The sequence below is a fragment of the Tursiops truncatus genome, chromosome 1 (assembly GCF_011762595.2).
Source record: "Tursiops truncatus isolate mTurTru1 chromosome 1, mTurTru1.mat.Y, whole genome shotgun sequence".
In the NCBI taxonomy this organism is placed as follows: domain Eukaryota; kingdom Metazoa; phylum Chordata; class Mammalia; order Artiodactyla; family Delphinidae; genus Tursiops; species Tursiops truncatus.
Window position 1 is genome coordinate 159,489,097 of NC_047034.1, and position 17,469 is coordinate 159,506,565.

The window sequence follows — 17,469 nt, forward strand, 5'->3', positions numbered from 1 at the left end:
CAACAAGGGACCCTTGAGTAGCCCTTTTTACACACCCCCTTTCCCTTTGCAGGGGTTGGGGGGGCCTCCCCCCAACCACTAATCTATCCTATTCTCCATTTCTACAATTTTGTCATTTCAAAAAAGTCATATAAATGGAGTCATACCATACATATAGCCTTTGGTGGGGACTGGCCTTTTTTGCTATGCATACTTTTCTGGAGTCTCATCCAACTTGTTGCCTGTGGTAGGCCATTCCTTTTTATTGCTGCATAGTGTGCATGGTGCAGATGCACCATAGTTTGTTTAACCCGTTGAAGGACATCTGGGCTGATTCCAGTTTTTAGTTATTGTAAATGAAGCTGCTGTGAACATTCATGTGCAGGTTTTTGTGTGAACATCAGATAAAAGCCGAGGAGTCCAGTTGCTAGGTAATAATGGTAGTTGCATGTCTAGTTTATAAAGAAACGGCCGAGTTGTTTTCTGGACCAGTAATGTTTGAATAATACAATTTTTCTGTGCGCTCAACGGCATTTGGTGGTATTACTGTTTTTTATTTTAGCCATTCTGATACATACGTAATGATATCTCATTGTGGTTTTAATCTGTATTTCCCTGATGGCTAATGGTGTTCAACTTCTTCTAATATGTGAGCAGCTATCTTTATTTTTTAATATGGTTTTTAATTCTTGTCTTAGTTTTATTGGGTTGGCCAAAAAGTGCCTTTGGCTTTTAAGTAGAAATGAAAGACACGTTTTTCATTTTCACCAAGAACTTTGTTGAACAACGTATTCACCCTTTTGTTCCACTACCTTCTGCCATTTTTCAGACAACTTCATAATTCCATCTTCCCACAACTTTTTATCTTTTTGAGCAAAGAACTGTTCCAGGTGCTCCATTAAGAGGATTTTGTAAAGACCTAAATAAATGGAAATCCAGAGGTGAAATGTCTGGTGAATACAGCGGATGAATCAGAACTTCCCAGCCAAGCTGTAACAGTTTTTGCCTGGTCATCAAAGAAACATGCGGTCTTTTGTTATCCTGATGGAAGATTATGCGTTTTCTGTTGACTAATTCTGGATGCTTTTCATCGAGTGCTGCTTTCAGTTGGTCTAATTGGGAGCAGTACTTGTTGGAATTAATCGTTTGGTTTTCTGGAAGGAGCTCATAATAGAGGACTCGCTTCCAATCCCACCATATGCGCAACATCACTGTCTTTGGATGAAGACCGGCCTTTGGTGTGGTTGTTGGTGGTTTATTTTGCTTGCCCTGTGATCTCTTCCGTTCCACATTATTGTACAGTATCCACTCTTCATTGCCCGTCACAATTTGTTTTAAAAACAGAACGTTTTCGTTATGTTTCAGTAGAGAATTGTATGCGGAAATATGGTCAAGAAGGTTTCTTTGGCTTAACTTATGTGGAACCCAAAGATGAAAGCGATTCACATAACCAAGGTAGTGCAAATGATTTTCAACGCTTGATTTGGGTATCTTGAGTATGTCGGCTATTTCCTGAGTGGTATAACGTTGATTGTTCTCAGTTAATGTTTCGATTTGATCACTATCAACTTCAACTGGTCTACCCGACTGTGGAGCATCGTCCAGCAAGAAATCTCCAGCACAAAACTTTGCAAACCACTTTTTAAAAATTAATTAATTAATTAAGTTTTGGCTGTGTTGGGTCTTCGTTGCTGCGTGCAGGCTTTCTCTAGTTCTGGTGAGTGGGGGTTACTCTTAGTTAAGGTGTGCGGGCTTCTCATTGCGGTGGCTTCTCTTGTTGCAGAGCACGGGCTCTAGGCGCATGGGTTTCAGTAGTTGTGGCCCGCGGGCACAGTAGTTGTGGCTCGCGGGCTCTAGAGCGCAGGCTCAGTAGTTGTGGCGCCTGGGCTTAGTTGCTCCGCGGCATGTGGCATCTTCCCGGACCAGGGCTTGAACCCGTGTTCCCTGCATTGGCAGGTGGATTCTTAACCACTGCACCACCAGGGAAGCCCCTCAAACCACTTTAAAAAAAAAATTATTTGACTGTGTTGGGTCTTAGTTGCAGCATGCAGGATCTTTGTTGAAGCATGTGGGATCTTTCATTGAGGTGCGTGCGGGCTCCAGAGCGCACGGGCTCGGTAGTTGTGGCTTGCGGCCTCAGTAGTTGTGGTTCTCGGGCTTAGTTGCCCCGTGGCACATGGGATCTTAGTTCCCTGACCAGGGATTGAACCCGAGTCCCCTGCATTGGAAGGCGGATTCTTAACCACTGGACCACCAGGGAAATCCCGCAAACCACTTTTGACACTTTTGATCAGTCACAGCCCTTGCTCCATACACTGTGTGATCTTCTTTTGCGTTTCAGTTGCATTTTTACCTTTCTTGAAATAACAAAGCATAGTATGCTGAAAATGTTGCTTTTTTCTTCCAGCTTCAGTATGAAAATGGCTACACAAAAATTCACCAATTTTGATGTCTTTTTTTTTTTTTTCTTTTTTGCGGTACGCGGGCCTCTCACTGTTGTGGCCTCTCCTGTTGTGGAGCACAGTCTCCGGACGCGCAGGCTCAGCGGCCATGGCTCAGGGGCCCAGCCGCTCCGCAGCATGTGGGATCTTCCCGAGCTGGGGCACGGACCCTTGTCCCCTGCATCGGCAGGCGGACTCTCAACCACTGCACCACCAGGGAAGCCCGATAAGTCTTTTTTTAAATGCACGCTGATATGACAGCTGTCACATACAATCTAACAAAATTGTTTCGAATGAAGTTAAAGACAGCTAAGTGCTACTAGAGCCATCTTACAGAAAAACCGAATGAACCTTTTGGCCAACCCAATATGTGATCTTAATTATTAATAAAAGTACTAAATTCTGTTTGATATGTTTCCCTGTGTTCCCTTTATCCAATAACATTTGTGGAAGCTCCATTTATAAGTTTGATAAGAGAGCTTTGCTTAGTTTTTGGATCAGCGTTAACTTAGCACACATTCCCTTGTAAACATTTTAGGAATGGCTTATTTTTAAACCAGGTTTGGCAAACTATGGCCTCCCTGCCAAATCTAGCTTGCTGCCTGTTTATGTATGGCTCTTGAGCTAAGAATGGTTTTTACATTTTTAAATGTGTAGTTGAAAATAAAAACAAAGAATACCTGACAAAGACGCTTTGCGGGCTACCCACAACTACTGAGCCCAAACACCCTGGGGCCTGCGCACCACAACTAGAGAAGAGAAAACATGCGCACCACAACTAGAGAAGAGAAAACATGCGCACCACAACTAGAGAAGAGAAAACATGCACTCCACAATTAGAGAGAAGCCTGCGCACCACAATGGACCACCAGGGAAGTCCCAGCCTGTATTATTTGTTATTTGACATGTTACAGAAAGTGTTCGCCATCTCCTATTTTTATTTATTAAAAAAAGATTTATTTTATTTTTAAAAATTTATTTATTTTTATTTATTATTTTTGGCTGTGTTTGGTCTTTGTTGCTGCACGCAGGCTTTCTCTAGTTGTGGGGAATGGGGGCTACTCTTAGTTGCGGTGCGCGGGCTTGTCTTGTTGCTGAGCACGGGCTCTAGAGGATGGGCTTCAGTAGATGCAGCGCATGGGCTCAGTAGTTGTGGTTGGTGGGCTCTAGAGCGCAGGCTCAGTAGTTGAGGTGCATGGGCTTAGTTGCTCTGCGGCATGTGGGATCTTCCCAGAGCAGGGCTCGAACCTGTGTCCGCTGCATTGGCAGGCATTCTTAGCCACTGCACCACCAGGGAAGCCTCTCCTATTTTTAAATAACAGCTTTACTAAGATATTATTCACATACCATAAAGTTTACCCTTAAGTTTACAATTTGGTGGTTTTTAGTGTTTTTATAGTGCTATGCAACCATCACGCTTTCTAACACTAGAACATTTTTAGCACTCCCAGAAGAAACCCTGGACTCATTAGTAGTCATTGTCAATTTCCCCCTTTCCTAAGTCCCTGGCAAACAAAAACCTATTCTTGTTTCTCTACATTTGTTTGTTTTGGATATTTCATATAAATGGAATCACATAATATGTGGCCTTTTGTGTCTGGCTTCTTTCACTTAGCATGTTTTTAAGGTTCATGCACATTGTAGCATGTATCAGTACTTCGTATGGCAGCTTGCAGGATCTTAGTTCCCCACCAAGGATTAAACTGGTTAAGAATCTTCCTTCCAATACAGGGGACGCGAGTTCGATCCCTGGTGGGGGAACTAAGATCCCACATGCCACAGGGGAACTAAGATCCCACATGCCACAGGGCAACTAAGCCCGCGAGCCACAACTGCTGAGCCCAAACACCCTGGGGCCTGCGCACCACAACTAGAGAAGAGAAAACATGCGCACCACAACTAGAGAAGAGAAAACACGCACTCCACAATTAGAGAGAAGCCTGCGCACCACAATGAAGAGCCCATGCGCTGCAACCAAAAAATCCCACATGCCTCAACGAAGATCCTGCACGCCACAACTAAGACCCGATGCAGCCAAATAAATAAGTAAATAAATAAATAAATAAAGTAAAATAAAAATTTATTTTAAAAAAAGTGGTTTGAAAAAGTTTAAATACAGCAGGAATTATTAAATACAGCATATATTCATTTACAGAATTTTATGTAGCTACTTAAAACATTTTTTAAAATCTTAGAGAATACGTTTATGTGTAAGGATTCTATAATAGGCCACAAATCTACATACATAAAATGATATGTGTATATTTCCATATAGAGACATACACAAAATAAGACTGGAAGGTAATATACTCAAATGTTAACCTAAAACTTCATCAGTAGTTTCTACGTTTTCTATAATGTCAATGAAAAAAAATCAGAAAGAAGCTTCTGAAACTAAATTTAACATTTATGAAGTCTTTAATATATTATTACCTTTCAAACCAATAATCCTCTTCTAGAAACATCTTAATCAACTAAAATAAAGAATAAGCTTGGGCTTCCCTGGTGGCGCAGTGGTTGAGAGTCTTCTGCCGATGCAGGGGACACGGGTTTGTGCCCCGGTCCGGGAAGATCCCACATGCTGCGGAGCGACTAGGCCCGTGAGCCATGGCCACTGAGCCTGCGCGTCCGGAGCCTGTGCTCCGCAGCGGGAGAGGCCACAACAGTGAAAGGCCCGCATACCGCAAAAAAAAAAAAAATGAGTAAGCTTTATAAGCAAAGGTGCTTATTGTACACTTTTAAAAAATATTTTGCTATTTTTTTCTTATTTTTTTGGCCATGTGGCATGTGGGATCTTAGTTCCCCAACCAGGGTTCAAACCTGCGCCCCCTGCATTGGAAGCGCAGCATCTTAACTACTGGACCACCAGGGAAGTCCCTCAAACCACTTTTCACATCACAGTGCCACGATGAAGATATTCGATAACAAATCTTTGCCCATATTTCTGGTTATTTGCTTAGGCTAAATTCCTAGAAGTAGAATTACTGGATCAAAAGGCATGAACGTTTATAAAACTTGATGCATATTGTCAAATTTCTTTCTTGAAAAGCTCGAAAAAGCATGACAATGTGTTCTTTTAAACAAGATAAGGATCATTTTAAAGAAGCTGGCTGTGGAAGTCATGTTTCTGCTATTTTGTCACTCCGAAGATTGAGGGTAGTTTCTCACGTTACAAATATTTGTATGTAATGCCTGTCATGTTTTTAATACTGTGGGGTTTACTTTTAGGGAGATAAGACAAACTGCCATGGCACTATTGCTAAAGTGCAGTTTTGCTACTTAGTAGATGTTATTTCAGTAGTTGAGAAGGCAGTAAGACACCTGTATCATGGTCTTTGAACTTCATTGTAAATTTCTCCACTCCTAGTCTGTCGAAAAGGGAGAACAGATTAACTAGAGAAGCAGGCTTTATATAAGTAGTCGCCCTCTCACCCCCGAATCAATCCGCAGAGACTACCACTGTAGGCATGCCTTGTAGTTGATAGTTCTTCCACTTACTTTTCACAATTGTTGTTTTCACTGGTAGTCTAAGTTGTACATCTATTAAAAAATATTCACTGTCTTACAATTTGTAGAAAATTTATATCAGTGGCTGTGGAGGCCCATAATTTGTTTTCTTTCACAGACTGTTCTTATGGTAAAAATTCTTACAAGCCTTTTATGCCTACTATTACATGTCCATTAGAGAGCACAGGGATGACAAAGTGAATCTGAAAAAATTTAATATTAGTAAAAGTTTGGAAAAGCAAATTCTGTGTCTTTTTTTGTGGACAAATATTTGTTATTTTCACATTATTTACATAGATTCTTACACTGTGCTGGTAAGATTCCAATGATGGCAAATATATTAAATTTGGTTTCATTGTTTGAAAAGAGCCTGATACACATTTGCCACAACTCGATTTAAGAACTTCTGGTGAACATTCTTGATTTAGTTTTTTTGCTTTTTCCATATGTCATCTTTTGAGATTGGTATTTCAGAATGAAACTTTTACTGCTAATGAAGACCCTTGATGTATCCTCTATTGCAAATAACCATTTTTTGTTGTAAGTGTGATCTATAATAGTAGTTGTGTAGGAGTCTCTTTCATGCTTTTGGAATTTGTTCTTTTGGAAGTCAGGAGTATACCATTCAGACAGATTGCTACAGGTAGTAGTTTCCAGACAAGTGGAGATAAGATTTATCATTATCTTAAGTTTTACACTTATTAGGTTCTTCCATATCAATTAGACAGTTTCTCTCTCCAGTTAAAATGGCCTTGCTCTCCTTACTGATTTCAGCTTGATCATGATTGGTGAAATTAAGATGAAGACCGTCAGAACCAGCAATTGTGAGGTTTTTGTAGTTAAAGGTCACTAGTATCATAGGCTTTATTAACTGCTTCTGAAAATATTATTTATTCTTTTTACTTTATAAATTGTTTTCTTTTATGTTTATGAAGTGCTGACATTTCCGTGAGGTGTATGTATTATGGTAGTATGGTAGCAAATCAATTTTGGTAACTTACAGTTTATCACTTGGGTCTGTTAACTATACTAGCTGAATGCCATCAACACATTATATAATTTGGAACTTCAATGGTATTTAATTGCTAAAGGTAGTAGCAGTTTTTTTTAAATAAATTTGTTTACTTATTTACTTTTGGCTGCGTTAGGTCTTAATTGCTGCTCACAGGCTTTCTGTAGTTGTGCCGAGCAGGGGCTCCTCCTCGTTGTGGTGCCTGGGCTTCTCATTGCAGTGGCTTCTCTTGTTGCGGAGCATGGTCTCAAGGCATGCAGGCTTCAGTAGTTGTGGCATGCGGGCTCAGCAGTTGTGGCTAGCGGGCTCTAGAGCGCAGGCTCAGTAGTTGTGGCGCGCAGGCTTAGTTGCTCCATGGCATGTGGGATCTTCCCGGACCAGGGCTTGAACCCATGTACCCTGCATTGGCAGGCGGATTCCTTTTTTTTTTTTGCGGTACGCGGGCCCTCTCACTGTTGTGGCCTCTCCCGTTGTGGAGCACAGGCTCCGGACGCACAGGCTCAGCGGCCATGGCTCACGGGCCTAGCTGCTTTGCGGCATGTGGAATCTTCCCGGACCGGGGCACGAACCCGTGTCCCCTGCATCGACAGGCGGACTATCAACCACTGCGCCACCAGGGAAGCCCGGCAGGTGGATTCTTAACCATTGCGTCACTAAGGAAGTCCAAGGTAGTAGCAGTTTTTTAATGATACATAATAATAAAAAAAAATGGAAGTTCAGCCTAATCCTGGCTGCTGTGGTGACTTCATTTTCCTCCTGTATAAAAATAATGTAGGGCTTCCCTGGTGGCACAGTGGTTAAGAGTCCGCCTGCCAATGCCGGGGACGCGGGTTTGGGCCCTGGTCCGGGAGGACTCCACGTGCTGCGGAGCAGCTGAGCCCCTATGGCGCAGCTGCTGACCCCGCGTGCCACAACTGCTGAAGCCGGTGCCCCTGGAGCCCGTGCTCCGCAACGGGAGAGGCCACCGCGTTGGGAAGCCCACTCACCACGGCGAGGAGTGGCCTCCGCTCGCTGCAACTGGAGAGAACCCACGAGCAGTGTCGAAGACCCAACATGCAACCAAAAATAAAATAAACAAATAAATAAATAGAATTAGAAAAAAAACCAGTGTAGTAATCAGTTTCCAGAACAACAGCTGTTTAAGCCAGGTGTCCTGGAGCCCTTGTGCTTATCTTTGATGAGAACAGAAAGAAGTGCTAGTAAAGGGGATAGAGAGCTGAATTTGAATTCCACTTCTGATCTTTATCTGCTATATGACTTTAGACAGATCATGCCTCTGAACCTTGATCCTCATCTATAAAATGGAATAATGTCTATTTTGCAGTACAGTGCCTTGAAAACTCAGCAAATGCTGGTATTTAGTGTTGCTATTAACAGTGAATAAATAAGATCACGTAGTAGGGTTTGCCTCCTCCTAAGCTTAAAGAGTAGTCTTTTGTTTTTGTTTTTTCCCAGTAATCAAGAAGAATGTTGATTTATTTATATTTTATTAGAGGAATGTGATAACTTTTTGCTTTTCTCACAAAATGGGGATAAGAGTACCTGCATTTTCAAATTGTTACGAATATTAAAGAGATCATACAGCATATAAAGATTTTTATAGGACAGGACCTGGCACAAAGTAAGTCTCAGTAAATATTCGTTGTTATTATTTATAATACAGATACAAGAAAGCAGAAGATGGTGTAGAACAGACTTATTAAATGTTTTTCCATTAATGATTAAATTCAGATTAGGTTAATCCTCGTATTCCATTTCTTCTCATTGCTCAAGTTTCTCCTGCATTTGCTGGCTTTTTCTCTCTGGTATCCCCTTCTTGTAATGGTTCTTGGCACCAGCTCTTCTGCTTGTATTGTTCTGGATCTATGTTAGTGAAATGGAGCCATCGTGATCTAGGCTTGCCTTTGCAAAAAATCCTCCAGGGGAACAAAGGTGTGGAGGAGAAAAATGCCTGAGAACTGAGATTCAGTGGTTGAGGAAATAAATATTCTAGTAAAGGCAGTTTTAGTCTCAAGGTATAGAAGTCTTTTCTGCTTGGCAAAAATTCAGGGCATTAAATGAAGGAACACCAGGGATTCTCTCTGAACCCCAGAGCAGGAAATATATATGTGGGCCTCCTGGGCACTAGGAGGCTTTTCTGTTTCCATAGGGGTTCCATAGTGTCTTGTCTCTGATTTTTTTCAGCACATTCTTTCTCTTCTTTGTGTTGACCATCTACTGCTTATTCACCGGGTTATACTTGACCCAAAATGACAGCTACAACTGCCAAGTGTTTAGGGAATTTCACTTTATCTCTCCATTGCTATCTGGCCTGAATGCTAAGGAGAAGTATCTGATTAGGTCAGTTTATCACTTCTCTTCAGGTACTAGGGGTTTGGCCATTTAGGAGAATACTTTTGTTATAGTTGTTTGTGGCCAGAGGTGGTGGGAATCACAAAATTGCCCTTTCTAGGCAGGTGTCTTGAAATAGGTCTGTTACAGAAAATATTCAAAAAAGTGTTGCTTTGTTGAACTTTATTTTTCCAAGTGCACTACATAGCTCTGATTACTGTTTTAAAATATAGACTTCCAGTGTGATTTCATAAATACCAACTTAGTGGTACCTATTGTGTTTGAGTTTGGTTCTTGTATACAATCAACAGAGAAGTGGCCAAATTAGCTCAAGTGAGGGGACATTCATTGTAAAGACACCCTGAGCAGTTAAGTGACAGCAATCCAAGGGCAGGAATGCTAGTAAAGTAAAGCCAAGAACTGAGCCAGAATGCTGTCAAAAGTTGCTTCTTTTTTAGGTCTTTTATATTGGACTGCATGGACCACCATGGTAACCGCTTTGTTCTTTGAGATTTAATGTTCAGTAATATGTATCTGCTTGAAAATCTGATAAATGTAATTTGTTACATATTTGGATCATTAACTCCTTCAATTTGGATTCCTTTATACCCAAGTCTGAGTTTCAGTGGGTTTTTTTTTTTTCCTTGACTGCGATGTTGGCTGGCCAAAAGACAAAAATCTGAATAGAGAAGTAGGAGGAGAACCAGGAGATCATAGTGGTATGGAAGTCAGGGAATGAAGGAATTTGAGAAGGTGACTTTATTGAGATGTTTTTTTTTTTCTTATGAGAACGGAAAAAACATGAGCTTGAACTAGTGATGATTTTTATTTTTATATGTTGGAAGTTTCTGAATGGATTAGAATGGAAGTTTCTCTGAATTGAGGATTAGCTGGGAATTGAGAAGAGAGAAAAATGGTTGTACTTTGAAATGCTAAGTTTTAGAAAGTAAGTTAGACGTTTGTGTGATCTAGGTACTTCTAATATTGATTATGAAAATGCTGACCTATATAGAGAGAGGCTCACCTCCCTGGAATGACCAAAACCTACCCTTTGCTAACCGAGGATAGGGAAAGAAGAGATGGATGTATGGGGACATTTCAGTACCTTAAAGAGAATAAGCTGTGAGATGGATATAGTTGAATAAATGCCTACTAGGTATTGGACATGTCTCATTTAATATATTTTTTAATGAATTTATTTATTTATGGCTGCATTGGGTCCTTGTTGCTGCGCGCGGGCTTTCTCTAGTTGCGGTGAGTGGGGGCTACTCTTTGTTGCGATGCGCGGGCTTCTCATTGCGGTGACTTCTCATTGTGGTGGCTTCTCTTGTTGTGGAGCATGGGCCTAGGCACGTGGGCTTCAGTAGTTGTGGCTTGTGGGCTCTAGAGCGCAGGCTCAGTAGTTGCAGTGCACCGGCTTAGTTGCTCCGTGGCATGTGGGATCTTCCTGGACCAGGGCTCGAGCCCGTGTCCCCTGCATTGGCAGGAGGATTCTCAACTACTGTGCCACCAGGGAAGTCCCTCATTTAGTCTTCATAGTAAACGTATAAAGTAGCCAGTGTTATCTCAGTTTTACAGATGGAAATAGTGAAGTGTATATCATTCATTGATTCTGATAAGTGTATGGGATGTTGGGTATGGTAAGTAGGGCTTCTCAAGGAATGCACTTTAGAATATCATTCTTAATGATTTGTAAAGTGATGCTTTTGCGTAATTTTTCAAATGTGATGTATAGTTCCGGGTTTATCTGTTTTGATTTTATAACTTCCTATGCGGTAAAACACCAACTTAATTTGCAAAATTATGATTCTAGTTAGGACAAGATCTATGTTAGAAGAAGATGACAGGTGTTGAAGCTTACAAAAGGAAGTTCTGGTATCTGGGAAATGGAAAGGAAACTCAGAAGCTAGGTCATTTGTACAGATGATATTCTTGGGTGGGATGAAGTGAGGAAATATGAGGTAGGTCAGACACTAACGTGGTTTTCTCACTTTGCCTCTTCAGTAAAGGGAGTAAGAGATGCTTTTATGGGGTGGGACCTCAGTAGAGAAAGTCCTGGATGGGTGTGAGATGGGCAGCTGTCAAGTAGCCCACAGAGAAAAATAGGAAATAGTTTTGTGAAACCAGAGGTGATAGGTTATTTAGTGGAAGGCAGGAAGCCTTACAGACATTTAGCAAAAGTGAAGATGGAATTAGTAAGTCGTAGTAGAAATTAACATTAACCCTTCACTCAAATTGAATACTAGAGAAAGAGGGGGAGGTGTCGGAGTACAAGAACTTGAAAAGATAGTTCTGTCCTGATGGGAGCATTTTCTTTGATTATAATTTACAGCCAGCTTTTCTCCTTTATGATAGAAAAGGTTTCTGTTACCTGCCCAAGAAGTTTCTTACAGTCGTCTGTTTTCATCATTTGATTTTTCTTGATTCCTGAGCGTCTTCTTCTGATCATTAGTTTTGTTTCCTAGGAAGAATTTTGTTGAGAGTCTGCCTGGTGTTGATGACCATATCAGGTATAGCTCCCATTATAAACAATAAGTTCCTGACTAGTTAAAAACACTTTTGTGAGAGTGACTTGGTTTATCTTGTCTACTCAACTGTGGGTAAATGGTTTAAAATGGAGTTTCTGTACTAGCAAAGGCTCCATTCTCGTTGTCTATAGGAGGTAGGAGGAGTAGTGGTTCACCTTGCATGTGGGGCAGAGAGAGACACACCCTGGAAGAGGGAGAGCTGGAGGAGGTGAACAGAGAGCTGAAGATAAAGAGAGGGTGAGGAGACCTGAGAGGGTGAGCGAGCCAGCAAATAAAACGTGGTAGGAGAGAGAATGACGGGTGGGTGGGAAGGCAGTATAGAAAGGGATGGAAATTGCTGTGAGGGAAGGATGGGCAAATTTTGAAGGTAGGTGGAGGAGACAGTGGAAAGCAAAGGCAAGAAGACCAAGAGAGCTGACTCATCAAAGCCCACAGCAAAAGCTGTGAAGGCAGTTCTATCTGGGGGTGGAAACTTCCTGTGGCTGCCCTGGAGGCAGCTTGATAACATAGAAAGGACATTGCACTTTGAATTGGAACATCTGGATTTAGATCCTGGAAATGCCATCTAAACACTCTTCCCTACTCAACAGTGGTTGGGGAAGGCATTTCTGTGAGGCTCAGTTCTAATCTCTCAAATGGGAATAATTACTGTGAGATTGTTGTAATGATTACATAAATATGCATATTGCATGTTCTCTGCCTTCCCTTACCATTCCTATTTTATTTTTTTCATTTTTGTAGCCACTCCTACTTTTTTCTTGGGAAATATAAATAGAATTCCAACATTCTTGGTTAAAACTATTTGTAGGTTTTTGGATTTTCAAGAAACGCCTAGCATCTAGTTAAATGCATGTTTAGATTCCACAGAAAAAGCTAGATGTAGAACTTCATGTGTTTAATTTACATGCTTTGTAAATGTTAACTCTGGCCTGAAGGTTCAAAATGATTTTATCTGACGTTTGTAGAGTTTAGCTAAGATGCTGTCCTCATCTCCCCTCCCCTCCTTTACCACCTGTAGTTTAGGAGCTTATTCAGTGTGCTTAGTGAAATAATGTAAACGCCTTGTACTGTGAGCCTAGCTTCTGTTTCAAGGCCCTTTGAAACTGTTTTACCACAGTAACAGGCCTTATCTCTATGTCTTTGTTCTCATATGGCTTAAATTTAGTGTCATTTTGAATTTTATAAATTTACATTTTTGTCAAGCATCCCAAAGCTGTTACATCTTAGTGACACGGTGTATCATTTGTAGCATAGTGTCAGCTCTGGGTTTTGAAAATGTGTAATTTAAAACAACGTGACCCGGGCTTCCCTGGTGGTGCAGTGATTATGAATCGCCTTCAGATTCGAACCCTGGTCCAGGAAGATCCCACATGCCATGGAGCAACTAAGCCTGAGCACCACAGCTACTGAGCCTGTGCTCTAGAGCCCGCGTGCCACAACTACTGAGCCTGTGCTCCTAGAGCCCGTGCTCTGCAAAAAGAGAAGACACTGCAATGAGAAGCCCGCGCTGCAACGAAGAGTAGCCTCCACTCGCCACAACTAGAGAAAGCCCATGCACAGCAAAGAAGACCCAACACAGCGAACAAAATAAAATAAATAAATTAAAAAAAAATAAAACAATGCGACTGTATTTTTATGTGGTGACAGTTCAGTCAAATTAAGATTATTGGGGTGGTATTCAGTCAGCATGTTAATAAAATCCTTAAATTGGTTCCCCCAGCTGTATTCAGGTTCGTGCTCCATACTCTACCCTCTCCCTGCCTGTCCCTAGTTTGACTCTCTTTGCATTTATCCACTGCTAGAAATTGTTCACATACATTTGGAGGTAGTGATGATTGGATTAGGGGGTTTGAGAAAGTCCTGCTTCAGACAATCAGCAGTCTTTCTCAGGTAGGCAGAATAGCTTTCCTCTTTATATTACTCAGCCATAAAAAGAAATGAAATTGAGTTATTTGTAGTGATGTGGATGGACCTAGAGTCTGTCATACAGAGTGAAGTAAGTCAGAAAGAAAAACAAATACCGCATGCTAACGCATATATATGGAATCTAAAGAAAAAAAATGGTTCTGAAGAACCTAGGGCAGGACAGGAATAAAGACACAGATGTAGAGAATGGACTTGAGGACATGGGGAGGGGGAAGGGTAAGCTGGGACGAAGTGAGAGAGTAGCGTGGACATATATACACTACCAAATGTAAAATAGATAGCTAGTGGGAAGCAGTCGTGTAGCACAGGGAGATCAGCTCTGTGCTTTGTGACCACCTAGAGGGGTGGGATAGGGAGTGTGGGAGGGAGATGCAAGAGGGAGTAGATATGGGGATATATGTATATGTATAGCTGATTCACTTTGTTATACAGCAGAAACTAACACACCATTGTAAGGCCATTATACTCTAATAAAGGTGTTAAAAAAAGAAAAAGAATAACCTTCCTCTTTAATAAACAAGGGACATTACTCTAGCCTCAGGCAGCAAAGGTGACTTGTTGCTCATAACTGAGAGGACCAGTAGACTGTTGGACAGTAAAGGGTTTTTGAATTATGACTGTTTTGCGTAATCTATTCCACACTTCATTCTTGCTCTTAAATATTACCTTGTAGTAATGACCTTGGAGATGAGTTAATTGAAGTCTAGAAAGATTGTTATGATGTGGGTAGTACATTTAATGATAAGTGAAGTTTGAAGAGATCATTGTGATATGTGCTATTTTTTATTTCTTCTGGTTTTCAGATACTAGGAGCCCCCAGAGATATTCCAATATGGAGAAATGTTGGGGGCACTCCATTATATAGTTTGTAGCGCCTTTCAACCTGAGGTTTATCAAAGAAATACTGGCTTGGATCAAATGAATCCCCTAATTTGTACTTAACTGTTTTCACAAGGACTGTGGTCTGAGTCAGTTTTCATAAGGACTGTGGTCTTTGAGTCAGCAGCAAGGTTTAGGTCACATAATCATCTACATACATTATTGCTTTTCAACATGTTGATCTTTACTTATTAAGTCAAAATGTATGAAATACAGCTACAGTAATTCTCTCCCTCTCTTTTTTAAAGACTCTGCTTCCTTATTTATTTATCTATCTATTTATTTATTTGGCTGCGTTGGGTCTTAGTTGCAGCACGCGGGCTCAGTAGTGGCAGCATGTGGGCTCTCTAGTTGTGGCGTGTGGGCTCTAGAGCACGCAGGCTTAGTTGCCCCCATGGCATGTGGGATCTTAGTTCCCCAACCAGGGATCGAACCCGCATCCCCTGCATTGGAAGGTGGATTCTTAACCTCTGGATCACCAGGGAAGTCCCTACTGTAATTCTTGTGTGATGGAATTTGCTTTTTCTTTTTCTGCATTATGTGTTTTTCATGTTTGAAAACAAAAGGGAATGGGAGGGGAGAAAGCAGGGGTCATTGCTGAACGCTGATGGTTAAAGGTAAGTGAATGTTTAATCTCAGTCACTTGATTATTGTTATTGTCTTGTCAATATCTGAAAGTAAACATAGAAAAGCTTTTCAGTTGTGTTAATGTGTATGTAAAATTCAAGATGCTAACTTGGAATTATTCCCTCCTCTATTCTAAACAATAGGTACGTTCTATGGATGAGCTGAATCACGATTTTCAAGCACTTGCTCTGGAGGGAAGAGCGATGGGAGAGGTAAGTGAATTGGTGTGCCAGAAAAGTGGGCCTGTTTTTAAGAGAAGGTTGGAGCTGTCTTTCATCAAATGTGTCCGAATCTAGTCTCCAGAAGTATGTGCTTGCTTTTCCTTGTTGCCATCCTCATGATAGGAGTGGGATATTGCAGAATTTTGCCAAAACAATCTCATTATAAGAAGAATGTTAACTTTAGCCTAATGTCTTAAAAATAAAACAAAACCAAAATGTGAGCACAAATTAATATTATCTTAACCAGTCAGTTGTAAATTGAGGTGTTAAAATTTTACAAAATAGTTTTATATGCATAAAATGTCCTTAACCTTTGGCTCATTTTCCAGTTGTTAGGTTCTTTTGCAGTGGAAGGGAGTTTTAGATTGGATGCTAGTCAGAATATGTTGATAACCTATTTTTAGAGCAGTGTTATTTTTGAGGAAGTTGTTTAGACTTCCATTGTGAAGAGGGAATTGTTAGATTTCTGGTGAAATAATTCCAGAAGGTTGAGGCCTGAGCCAGTCATCCCTTATGTAGATAGAATTTAGAAATAAGAATTTTGGTTTGTTTGTAATGTTTAAAATTTGCAGAAACAAAATTTACCATCCATTATATTGATAGTGAAGATTGCCATAATTCTAAAAGAAAGAGGAATATAAATCAAGTGTAGCAGGTTTCTGGTGCTTCTAGATGTTGACAATAAGAGTGTATTGGTGATAGGTAGAACATACAGGTTGAATTAATGGCTGAAGATGTCACAGGTTCACAAACTGGGGGCATTTGCTTGTGATTTTTTTTGTTCTGGAGAAGTAGCCTTAGGTTTTTTCTTCTGTTTTATATTTTGTATATCTAATATTTAAAAGCCCCCATATCTATTTTAATGTTTTAAAGGAGGGAGAATAGCTGTATTCTGGATTCTCTTTTATACTATTCATTAAATACATTTGTTCTTTGATTTAGCCAATATTCTTTGATCCAGGCACTGTTCTAGGTTCCAAGGACTCAAAATTAAGATAATTTCCTGATTTATAACAAATATTCATTTACTACCATTGTGGCTGGGCATTAGTTAAAGTCTTTGTGTTTTGATCCTAAGATTCTTGCTTCCTTGGTTATAAGATTTTGTTTCCAACTTTTCTGAATCATCTTGTGGTCAGAGTCGAGTGTCCTATTATCTTGGGTTCATGGGGTTTTGGCCTGTTTTTGTGTTTCCTCTAGACCTTGAAGAACAGATTGGTAGGTGTTCTTATGTTTCCTGTGCCTGCCTAATATTAATGAAACAGTGCACATCAATAAACCCTATCTGGTTATTGAGTAAGTGATTTTCTTACTAAATTTCTGGAGCACAGTTTGAACAGAAAGTTAACAGATGTGTCATATTAATTATAGATGGGGAAACTGCATTCATCTGCTTCCGCACTCCTGTGGTTCTAACCTGGTCCACTCTAAGCCCAGTTTTTTAAAATTAGTTACACAGTATAAAAATAATGCCCTGTTACTGTTTTGTAACACTTCATAATCTTTAAAGACTTAACTTAATTGAAGAAGAGTGAACAGAAAGTGAATTTTATTTAAATTAACAACAAAAATATTTAAAAAATCATTTTCTTCTTCCAAAAATATCCCTTCCCCACAAGGTCTCCAGACCGCACCTCCTTATTTTTGTTAGAGATGTCATTTTTTGATGTTTGTATGTAATTCGTCAGAGCTAGGTGTTGGCATATGTAAATAACTAAACAAAGTACATTCCAACAGTAATGCAGTGTCACTCTTCTTTCCTTATTATTAACAAAGTAATAATAATAGCTACCATTTGTTGACCATCTATTAGGCAGATGCTAAGAGGTTTGTATGCATTATCTCATCAGTAACTCTCTCAGGATGGTTCTGTTACCCAGATAAGGAAAAATTTTGCTCAGGGTCACACATCTAGAAAGTGATGGAGCTGGGACTCTGACCTGGCTACCTCTCCAAAGCACGTGCCCTCAGAGTAAATGAAACCAATACTTATAAAATAATTGATGGTAAAAATCTCA

General features: G+C 40.4%; 1 protein-coding gene across 19 annotated transcripts in view; it reads left to right on the forward strand.

Moving 5' to 3' along the window:
• Positions 1–17,469, forward strand: part of PUM1 (pumilio RNA binding family member 1) — a 128,001-nt gene that overhangs the window by 20,797 nt on the left and 89,735 nt on the right. For all 19 annotated transcript variants that reach the window (XM_019938254.3, XM_019938261.3, XM_019938256.3 and 16 more), the window contains one exon: positions 15,374–15,442. In XM_019938254.3, the coding sequence (XP_019793813.1) occupies positions 15,374–15,442 (69 nt within the window). The remainder of the gene's footprint in view (positions 1–15,373; positions 15,443–17,469) is intronic.